Genomic DNA, 11,455 nt, shown 5'->3' on the forward strand with positions numbered 1-11,455 from the left:
TGGGAGTTGTCCTTTTGGAGGAAAGGAAAAATCCACTTCAAGCCAAGGGAATTTTTCCTCCAACGCTTGCTCCCACGTGCATGTGCTTTCTTCTTCGTCACAACAGTACTACATAGCTGAAAGAAAGTTTGACCTGAGTAAGACGAGGAAATAAAAAAAATTATAGACGGAAAATGAAATCCCACTTCCACTTGAGCAAGCGCCGACCAAAATTTTTGAGCTAATTCAGGAATCGAACTCCAAATCTACTAGAAATAGAGAGAGAGAGCAAGAACACAATCTAGAAAGCAAGAAGGAATAAATACCTACGATACGATACAACGCGGGTGAGCTTACATTCCTCCGGACACAACCGCAAGCACGCTAGTGCAGGCCTCCGCGCGTCGCTAGCACCACCGCCACCAATACCCCGGCGGCCTTAGAAAGGGAGGGGCCCGGGGGCGGCGGCCGGACAGGAGGTGGCGACAATTCGATCAGCGGTGGAGGCGCCGCCGAGCGGGTGGGGCCAGACAACCAGTGGGTAGTGCCGGCGCGCAGGGGTGAGGAAGCTTAGGTCACTAGCAAATTGTGGTTAGGGAAGGGTGGGGAAGGAGCTGTGGGGTTGGGTGGCTGGCGGTGAGATCGCCGGTGGCCAAGGTGGCGTCCGAGGTGGCGGCAGGGAGGAGGAGGTAAGTCTCGGACGGATTGGGATTAGGAGAGGCGGGGAAAGAGCGATTGGGGTGGGCGGCCGATGAGGTAGCCAGCAGCCACGACGGGGTCCGAGGTGGCGGCAGGCAGGGAGGAGGGCATCCGAACGTCCGGGCGCTAGCTGCGCCGAAATATCTATTGTTGTGTGCCTCGCCGATTCAGAGGTCATGGGCGGGCGAGGTCTGTTTCAAGGAGCATCAGAGAGATGGGGGTGAAGGTGCATTGCATGTGTGGATAAGGAGGATGTGTGGCGCCAAAGGTTGGAGATGGTGTAGAAACCATACTATAGGGCCCACATGTAAGGGTCTCACAAGAGGGAATAATATTTTTGTTTTTTAGGGCAACAAATGCCATCTTTAATCTTTTGTTCTTGTTAATTTGAATGTAATAAGTTTCTATTAGCCTATGTCTCACGATTGCTATGTTATAGATTCTTGCAATCCAAACAACCTATAGTTCATATTCATGTGTTTTGGAATAATGTAGATTTTCACTTTTCACTCCATCCTATTTATATGTTTTTCTCTATTCCTATGTTTTGGATTGAGGTATATGCATCGTAGGCCCTTGAACTTGTCTCGTGGTGCCACTTAGGTCCACAAACTCTCTAATCGTACTTCTGGCACCCTAATGTTGTTTAAGTATGCCACTTAGGTCCATAACTCATCGGATCAAGGTTTTTGCCGATGTGGCAAGGTCAGAGCGCACGTGAGCCGCGCGTGAGCCTGGTTTGAGGCGTCCAAATTAGCAGAGAGGCCCCCCCAGTTCTTTTCATATCCTCCATTTCCCCTTCCTTCACCTCTTCCCTGATCGGGGAGGTGTCGCTGGAGGAACAACACCTCCGCATAGAGAACGCACGGCTCAAGGACGAGCTGGACCGTGTGTGCGCCCTCGCCGGCAAGTTCCTCGGCCGCCCAATCTCCTCTGGCAGCTCCATGTCGGGCCTGCAAGGGTGCTCCGGCCTCAAGCTCAGTGTCGGCACCAACGGCGGGTTCTGGCTCGACCCCCTCGGCGCGTCCGTGCTGCAGCCCCTCCCCGACCTAATGGGTGCCGATGGCCTGCCGGGCCCCGTGGGTTCGGCGGCGGCCATGTGCCTGCCCGTGGGCATCGGCGCCCTCGACGGCGCGATGCACAACGCGGCCGACGGCATCGACCGCACCGTCCTCCTCGAGCTGGGGCTCGCCGCAATGGAGGAGCTCATGAAAGTGGCGCAGATGGATGAGCCGCTCTGGCTCCGCAGCCCTGACGGCGGCGGCGGCTTGGAGACGCTCAACTTCGACGAGTACCACTGGGCGTTCGCCAGGGTGTTCGGGCCGAGCCCCGCCGGCTACGTCTCCGAGGCTACCCGCTAGGCCGGCATCGCCATAACCAGCAGCGTGGACCTCGTAGACAGCCTCATGGACGCGGTACGCACCTGAGGAGCCATCTGCTCCATGTTAATGGCCTATACTACGTACGTGTTGTTCCATTCCACGCCGCTGCCACTGGCACGATCCAGCTGGTGAGTCATCCCATTCGTCTCGTGCCGCCATGATCTCGCACGCACACGCCTATACTAGTAATATACTATACGGCTGCTCAATCACGTACGCGACGTGACGACATACGTACGTGCTCCTGGGATCGATGCATGCAGATGCACGCGGAGCTGCAGGTGCTGTCGCCGCGGGTGCCGATCCGTGAGGTGCTCTTCCTTCGGTTCTGCAAGCAGCACGCCGAGGGGCTGTGGGCCGTGGTCAACGTCTCGGTGGACGCCATCCCCCGCCCCGACGGCGGCAACCACCACAGCCACCACCACCACGCGCAAAACGGCGGCGGCGCCGCCGGGTACATGGGCTGCCGCCTGCTCCCCACCGGCTGCATCGTGCAGGACATGAACAACGGCTACTCAAGGTACGTACTCCACCCCGGCCCGGCCGTTACCATGTGGCGTCTACAGTGCGCGAGTTACGCTAGCATTTAGAGCGGCCGCGGCCCAGTATTTTATGCTGCCTCGACGCGTGCGCGTAGTACATGGGCGAGCGAGTCCGCACGGCGCCACTGCTGCGTCCTGCGCACGCACCAATCGATGCTCCCAGGAGCGGCAGGTCAATGCTCTCCAGACGTGTGCGAGGCAGTTTGGTCTCCGTGCCGTCTGCGGAGTGCGGAGGCTCAGACGCGGTAGCCGCCGTCTGGCCCGCAGCGAGCTTGACCTGTAGCACTAGCCTAGGGCATCACATGACCAGATTTGAAACATTTGGATGCTTCCGCTACCGTACGTGCGCCGAAATGCTATCTTGGGCGCAGACGCGGGCCAGCTTGTCCTTGAGGCGGCGGCGGCTTGGAGTTCGGGCAAAGAGACAGACAGAGAAGGGAAGAGGTGAAGGAAGGGGAAATGGAGGATATGAAAAGAACTGGGGGGCCTCTCTATTAATTTGGACGTCCCAAACCAGGCTCACGCACGGCTCACGTGCGCTCTGACCCCGCCACGTCGGCAAAAACCTTGATCCGATGAGTTATGGATCTAAGTGGCATACTTAAACAATATTAGGGTGCCAGAAGTACGATTAGAGAGTTTGTGGACCTAAGTGACACCACGAGACAAGTTCAAGGGCCTACGATGCATATACCTCTTTTGGATTCCTTTGTTCAAAAAAAAAACCCTAAGTGGATGTCGTTGGCCTCTGTGGGGCAGTAGCAAAATCCTAAAGGTGTTGAGTCTTTCTCTCCCTGGCTCCCCTCCCCCTTCACGTGTTTTTGTATCGTCATGGTATTTGTCTTTGTATGTGTTGTGGTTCTTTGTTAGATGTCGTCACGGCTCCTGCTTGCACAATGTGTTTTAGCACCTCTTACTAAAAGTACCTAGTCGAGCCCAATTTTATGTAATTTAGCAACATGATCTAGAACACACAAGATATCATTTCACTGGTTAATGTCCGAGATATTGTTTCACATGTTAATGTCAAAGCCAAGTGGCATAGAACCTTTTAAAATAGGATGAAAGAATGGTTAAACGCTACGAAAGTGATAAAAAATAGCGCCACCATTTGATACTATGTTGGCTAAGCCTAAACGTGAGATGAGATAGATGGAAAACCTGGTCTTTTTTGCTTAATTACTGTTTAGAAGCTATAATTCATAGGCCAGGTATTATATCTGTCGAGTTAGAGCAGCGTGACCAAGCATGTTGTGTTGTCTGAATCCAAAACAAATTGAAAGACATAACATGATAATTGAATAAATTTTCAAGCTCGGCATGTTGTGTTGTCTGAACCCAAGATAAATTGCAAAACATATCACGATCACCTGATAAATTTCAAAGCTCCCTATGGCATACGAATTAGAGCAACTTGCGTTTAGGTACGGTATAATGTCTGATTTTAAGATAAATTGGAAGGTGCGGTACGATCATTAAATCTTCAAGCCTTAAGTGAAGAAGTTGTATGTCATTGCAATGCGTGAGCATGTTTGTTATAAAAGGTGATGGCCGATTGACACCACTAAAGTCGAGTATATATATCAATCTATTTTTTTTTAAAAAATAGAAAATTTCATTACTCAGATGCCAGTGCCAAATCGTTGGTAAGAGCATCTCTAATAGTTCCAAAAAGTTAATTAGAAAATCAATGAGTTTTTCAAGTGGCTAAAAATTAAGAAGCATATTTGTTGGGTTCCTAACACTTTCGAGAACTTACTCCTAAAATATAAAAGTCAATTTTGCATCAGGAATCTCAAACTATTTTCTAAATCACTCCAACCACTTTCATATTTTTTTTCTCTTGTACATTTATATTAGAAACCCTGGCCTAATATTTAATCTCTCACATCTTTCCACCTCCAGATTGGCATGTCAATACATGCACATATTTCCGTATGATTGGATTGATTTTTTCCAAGTGTGGAAAGATTGAAAGTTGAGATAGGGAGTTGTCAGAGAGTGGTTGTTTTTAATCTTGCTAAAAAATCTAGGTTGGGAGTGAGTTTGGAAACTCTCGGAGATGCTCTAACCTAAGAATAAAACTTGGAATATACTTTCCGAGATCATCATGATCTACTTGGTTCCACATTCGTGGGACATGCAGGGGATCAAAACATTTCTAAACTATATGCCATCATTTCCAGATTTCTTCCTAGGCTAGGCCACTTGCCGAACATCGATCAAAGCTTGACCATTGTCGTTGCATGTTTGACCATGACTCCAGGAGCTATCTCCGACGCCCATATCTGCTGCTCTCTGCAGTGCTTGAATACAGGCAATGAATTCCACATGAAAGACCTCCAACACTTTCTCCAATGTGCCAGACTGTTAAATTTTTATCACGCCTTTTTTTAATCTCCAAACACTATTATGTTTTCGTTTTTCGTGGTTCAAACGAATTGTGAAGATTCAGCGCGAGACATTCTCATATATACCACGCAATACTTAACTTGATTCCTCCACATTTTTTTTTCTGCATGGAATCAATGTTCAGGTCCCATGGCACACCAGAATTTTTACAGTCACTACCACACTACACCTGCATGTACACCCAACAACTCATCAATCATCAGCAATTTTAGCAACCTCTGGGGAACAGGTTAGCCAAGAGAAGCATTCACAAGATACCCAGGAAAACAAAGTTAGAGACGGCTGCTTTTCAGCATCATCAGGGCTGGATGTCGTAGTGGTAGACGAAGTGTGGTGGCGGTGGCGAATCCGTGTCGCTCCTCACGTGGATCCCCTCATGATACTGCGTGCTTCTGCTGACATGGCTCTCCTCGTGGTGGTAATGCGTCTCGTGCGTGCTCCTGAAGTGAGTCTCCTCCCGGTACTGCGATGAGCTCCTCACCTGAGTCTCATCCTCCTCATGGCGATGCCGCTGCTTCTCGGCTTTGTCGACCCTCACCTCCACCATCTCCTCCTCTTTCTCTGCTTGTTCGAAAAGGTGGAAGATGGGGTGCAGGTAAGCGTTAGCCAGGAAGGATTTCAGGTTCAGGTTAGGCTCCGATGTGTGCTCCATGGTATCCTTCGCCATTGCTTCCTGGCAAGACAAAACAGAATCACCAACATTAGTACAAATCAGAGGTTGCTCTCATTGTCTCATAGCCATAGCACAGACTGGCTCATGGCTCACCTCTAGAGGATACTTCCTGAAAGCTTGTTCGAACCGGCTCTTGCAGTACTTGTGGAACCAGATCGTCAGCAGTGGCAGGAAGATGAGCAGAGGGGTGGAGTACGCAGCTTTCTTTGTGCTCATCAACCCAAACAGAGTTACATGAGAGATGAGCAGGCTAGCTATTATCCGCGAATGCACCTGAGGCCAGAATGCAGCGGCACTCTCATACTCCTGATTGTACACGTTGATGATCTGAAGCCAACAATGAACCAAAGAGGAAGAAGTATGGAGTTCAGTGAAACTCGACTCCAGGGTTATCACAAGGTGAAAGTATCATCAACAAGATTAACTAACCTGGTGTCTGTAGACGAGGAAAGCAAAGGCAAAGAAGACGACTATGAATGGCAGGAGAAGGGGGGTGACAACAGCGTATACGAGGCCGAGGAGGAAATACAACTGAAGGGATGGAAGATTTTCTCCAAGTCCTATGCTGCCTGGATCCATCGCCCTCTCCCTGTCCCTCTCCGTTTTCACAATAAACATGTTCTTCAGATGGTATATCACCAGAGCCTTCACTCGAAGGATCTCGTTAGCAATACCAGCCCAGCCATCAACCATTATGTATGTCATGAAAAATGTGGCCTTCATTGGTATAGCTACCCCGATGGTCCTCGGTATTCTGCACAAAGAATATGCCGTCTTGCAGGTTATGACTGTGCATTCCCGTAAACTCTTTATTAGACATCTTTGAAAAGTTAACAAGCATTTACTAGTTTTGCGTAAATCAAAAAAGGAACTTTTAGATTCATAAATATGCAGGGAGTTAAAAATGAAGTCTGAAGATAATTACTGTGTAGGAGGCTGGTGGAGAAACGAATATAGCTGTTCAAATGCTGTGCCAGCGATTATGCTTCCAAGGAATACGTTCACCAGCATGAAGTAATAATATTTCGAAGCAGTCCTTCTTTCCAGCGATGATAAAGAGACATAGCCTTCAACCTTTGACATGATTAGCAGAACTGAAGGGAGGACATAGAGGAACATCTTCAGAGCCAGACCAGGAAGAAATCCCTGAAGGAAAGATTTCACCACCTTTCTGCAGTCAAATGAGAAAGCATATGAGAAAGCAGGGAATAGACCTACTAAGTAGCAGTCAAGAGTTATTTGAATCAGGGAGAGAACGAATGTACAGAGAAAGAAACCTTACGCTTCAATTACTGGCTTCAGAAAAGGAGCAACTTTTTCAAGACCCTCGAGATTGGCAAGTGATTGAACAAACGCGATGGGGATCATGTAGAAAAACACTAAAGCAAAGACTGCGACAGATATCAGAAACCTGCGGATACTGAGAGAGAAAAATGGGATGGCAAGATTTTGCCAATAAACATCCCGCGGTTCAGGAGCCCAATCAGTCAGCCATTGGGTTGGGTTCTTTGACTGTTGTGTCTGTGCACACACAGCAGCACCCCATCTCGAGTCAAATGTCACAAAGGAAACTGGCATAACAGCTTTTGGGTCATTGAGAACTTTCTGGCGCTCTGATGCCATCTGCAAATATCAAGACAATAAACAGCCTGTGTTAAAATTGTACATAGAAGAAATAAAAGGCTTTATTTATGCCATCTGCAAATATCACTGACGATGAATCATAAGATCAAGAACTGCAGACTTACCCTCCTCTCAAGTTCACTGATTCTAGCCCGGTAGTAGTCTATTTGATCCACTTCCCTGCCACAGAAACCAAGGCATCCTGTCTGAAACACAGGAAAAGAACAACATGCTGAGCCATTTCTTGAAAACAAACTACAGAATGGGTACAGGGTTGAAGAACTTGGTACGCCAGCAAATGAAAGAGAATAGAATCAATGTTGGAAAAGTTACCCGTCCTGTTGGTCTTCTCTCAGGATGCCTTTCAAACTTCAGCTCGTAGTAATCCAACCAGTTTTGAAGCCTCTCCTTTTGCTTCACGAGTTTAGCGTACCGATTTGCATTGTAAACAGGCTAATCATAGAAAGCAAGGTTGCCTCAGTAACCACCACAATTCGCAACAACCAAAATTTGCTATCGGTTGAAAACTGAGTAGAATGTAAGATAATCATGCCTGACCAAATGCAAGGTGAAGGAGACGTAAGCAGAGAGGGCCATGTACCTGCTGACCAAGATAGTGGTCTGGATGATTTCTTCGGAAGAACTCGTCCACTGTTTCAGAAGTTGAATGGATTGAGACGCGAGGAATGTTTCTAACAATCACCTGGAATTGCCAAAAAAAATCAAATGCTGCAGAAATAACTTAAGGATCTCAGTTCTAAATGTGAATATATTAAGTTATAGCATGAATTTGGTACATGTTCCGCTCAGCAAATTCGCACTAGGGTATGTGTTCTGTGTTCAACTACGCTTTTCCTAGCTATTCATCACAAATGCAGTGGAACATGGTCCATATATATATGGTTAGTATATCACATCATACTTTGTCATTGTACTTACAGAGAATTGATCGGCACAACGCTTCTGGGAAGCCAGGAAATGCAATCTCATAAATGCTACATTGCTGTATTCTTTGTACAGCATAAAGCATGCCCAGAATGTGAACACATATGCCATCAAGAGATGAATAAAGAATCTGAAATGAATTGCAATGACAATGGTCAGATAGCCCTGAGTAGTCACAACATGCAAAACAAAACTGAAAGCATAACAGGCATGGAAAATGTTCTGGACATTGTATGAGTATAAAGGAACAGCCAAAAAATCTAAGAGTTCATAAGATCCATACCTGTTGGATCCAGGGCTAACATTTGATATAGAAAGCTTATCGATATTGCTGAAAACAACTTCCTTTTTTAGATCAAGTAATGTGCCGCCAGATACGTTGACTGGAATAAGAACCAGAAGGGCGAGAGTTGTAATGGGCAAAAATATCTTGAGGCTGCCAAGGAGACAGAAAAAAATGTGTTAGCATGCTGCACTGAGGGCAACCTGTCTTATTGTGCTGCCAGATAATTGGTGCCTTTTTAGAGCAATCCCTTATTTGTCAATGCAAAATTTTGTCATCCGATAAATCTCTTATTGCCATAGAGACCAGTCTTTTTTTTTCCCGTTTTGGCAGAGCAATCCCTTATTTGCCATTGCAAAATAAGGGGAAAAGAGGCAAAGGCCACAACATTACAGCCTTTGCAGCTTTGGTTGAAATTACCCAAACACATCTTGTGTAGATTCAAAGCATTGCCCATGCGGCTAAACGTGAAGTAGAAGGTTGAGAGTAAAATAATTGAATGCTATGTGGTAGTGCTGTGGCTGAATTATTCTCTGTTTAGCCTGTAGTAGTAGTAGTTGTACTTCAAGTAGAGAACCGACAAGGCAAGGATGGCCATTGAAATGAAATTTTGGATCATGCCTTCTTTGGTCAAAGTTGCACCTCAAATAGGGAAACCTTTTGAGTGAATTTTCATCCAAAGTTCCAAACTAGTAGCTACAAGAAAAGCATCTCCAGTTGTAAGGAACGGTCCCCACTCCCCAGCTATTGCCCCGTTGGCTGAGCTGATAAGCTATGGCTGAAGATACTATTAAGTGGTTTGTTGTGAGAGAAAAATACTTGTCGGTGGCTGAAAAAATATATCTTATAAGCCAGGCAAACGGGGTATATTGAGAATGCGAATCAGTTGGTGCTGCCACAATCACAATGACAAGGGCACAAAATATGTTCGGGCCCTTAGCGTGAGCGCGTTGGTCTGTAGTGGGCGAGCACTAGCTAGGAATATAATAGCAGGATAAACACAAAGTTTGGCACTCCAGTAGTAATGAGTAAACCGTCCAACTAGCCTCTAGGAAATCAATAATGAAACCACAGAAGTTTGTGCCGTCCTCCTGAAAGAAAGCCAGGAATCGTGCGGATCAAATCAAAGATTATTTGACGACACCATTTTCAACGCCACGACTGAATGGGATAAAGCAGTAGTACAGCACTACAGCCGAAACGTGCCAAGGACAACAAACGCAAGCAATTCTCACTGGATATGCAGATTGCGTGAAAGTGATTAGTACGTGACTAAAAAAATCAACCGTAATAATTATCAAAGATTTCCCTAAAATAAAATGGCAGGAGTAATTAATTTTCTTTTTGGAAGGAAAAGATCTAGCAACTAATTTTGGAAGGAAAAAAATGCCGTTTTTTTATTTGTTTCAGCAAGCAATCCGCAGAGTGCCTAAAGATGACGGCTTCCTATGCTGTGCGTGAGACGATGAAACAAGCACAAGTGCGGCCAAAAGTTGCCATAATTAAACATGGAAAGAAGCAAGTTGCTGTGAGGAGTGCAGTGCCCAGACGCAAACCCTCATATGCATCCAGCCATGCAGGCAAAGCTGGCGATGGAAATCTGGAAACCGTCATTAACAAAATCCTTGACACCGCAACTGTTTGCAGGAATTCAGCAAAAGAGGGGGAAAAGTGAGATAGATTAAGAACTTCATCCCCTCGCCGTGGGTGGTTTGGTTGAACCGTTGAAGGAAAAAATGATGCATTTATTTATTTAATGGAATGGCACTCCAAAACTTGAAAGTGAAATGATAGCAGTAAGTAGCACAGACGAACACATATAGGCAAATAAACAAGATGAAAAAAATGCACCTTGAATGAACTTTAACTAAGGCAGAGTCCCAGTTGAGTGAACGAGCAGTAAGACCAACGAGAATTGCAATCGCAGAAGGAGTAATAATTGATTTCGCAAGAAAAAAAAAATCGCCGTAGTAGTAGAAGAAGGAAGAAGCAGCAGAGGGGCGGGCGAAGAGAAATAGAGAATTGCGGCGGCGTATAGCTAGTACCCGAGCGTGTAGATTCGTAGGCAGACGGCGGAGTCGAGTCCGGCGTGGGCGATGAGCTCCACCTCGGACATGCGGAGCGCGCCGGGCACCCAGCTGAGGAAGGTGATGTAGGTGCAGATGTTGAGGTTGACGAAGCGTCGGACGGCGGAGCGGGCGGTGTGGTCGTGCTGGCGCTTGTGCGCGAGGTAGAGCTTGGGGAAGTAGACGCGGTCGTTGACGGGCTGGATGCGGAGGACGGCGAAGAGGAGGAGGAAGACCAAGGCGCTGAGGATGTTGATGAAGGCGGAGACGCCCAGGTCCTGCAGCGTCGCCATTGTCTTGTCTCTGTCTCTCACTTGGCCTTGGGAGGTGAGCGGGAGGGAGAAGGAGGGAGGACGAAAGGGAAGACCGGATGGGAACTAGGCAAGAACGAACAAGAGATGGATCGATCGGTGGCAAGGAAGGAAAGGAGAGGAAGGTGTCGCCGCGGCCGCCTGATGCAAATGCAGGGAGGGAAAGGGAATCCAGGAAATCAGAAACCAGAGGCCGCGTGCGCCGCGACGGTGTGTGTTGGTGCCCAGAATTGAAGCGCGGCGCGCGCGGGGAGCACCGAGGCAGAGCGGACGCGGAGCACGCGGCGGCTCTAGCTCTAGTAGCTGTCGCGTGGTGCTGGCTAGTAGGGTCACGGCCAGTTATATGCGTTGCTGATGACTTGCTGTGCGGCCCGTGGATGATGTCCTTGCGGTCCTGCTGCCCTGCTCTCTCTACTCTTCTTCAGCGCCGCGCAGGCCCAGGGACAAGGTGACAAAGAGAAGAACGCGCTGCTCAGTGGCGAGTGTTGAACAACATGATAAGGAGAGCACGCGGCGGGCTTTTGTCGTGCCGTCCCGACC

The 11,455-nt window shown here is 47.8% G+C and overlaps 1 protein-coding gene across 2 annotated transcripts; it reads right to left on the reverse strand.

Moving 5' to 3' along the window:
- Nucleotides 1-5,089: 5,089 nt before the first annotated feature.
- Nucleotides 5,090-11,228, reverse strand: LOC136539539 (CSC1-like protein At1g32090). 2 transcript variants are annotated; one of them, XM_066531513.1, is made up of 11 exons: nt 10,584-11,228; nt 8,539-8,691; nt 8,250-8,385; nt 7,912-8,013; nt 7,644-7,763; nt 7,436-7,516; nt 6,970-7,310; nt 6,613-6,858; nt 6,117-6,441; nt 5,781-5,960; nt 5,090-5,687 (listed from the first exon to the last, which is right to left on the reverse strand). In XM_066531513.1, the coding sequence occupies exons 1-11, from the start codon at nt 10,895-10,897 to the stop codon at nt 5,313-5,315; spliced, it is 2,373 nt and encodes a 790-aa protein (XP_066387610.1). In that variant the 5' UTR covers nt 10,898-11,228; the 3' UTR covers nt 5,090-5,312. The 2 variants fall into 2 exon arrangements, with proteins under 2 accessions (XP_066387610.1, XP_066387603.1); XM_066531506.1 differs by having other exon boundaries at nt 5,781-6,014; nt 10,584-11,225.
- Nucleotides 11,229-11,455: the final 227 nt, after the last annotated feature.

The sequence above is a fragment of the Miscanthus floridulus genome, chromosome 1 (assembly GCF_019320115.1).
Source record: "Miscanthus floridulus cultivar M001 chromosome 1, ASM1932011v1, whole genome shotgun sequence".
NCBI lineage: Eukaryota > Viridiplantae > Streptophyta > Magnoliopsida > Poales > Poaceae > Miscanthus > Miscanthus floridulus.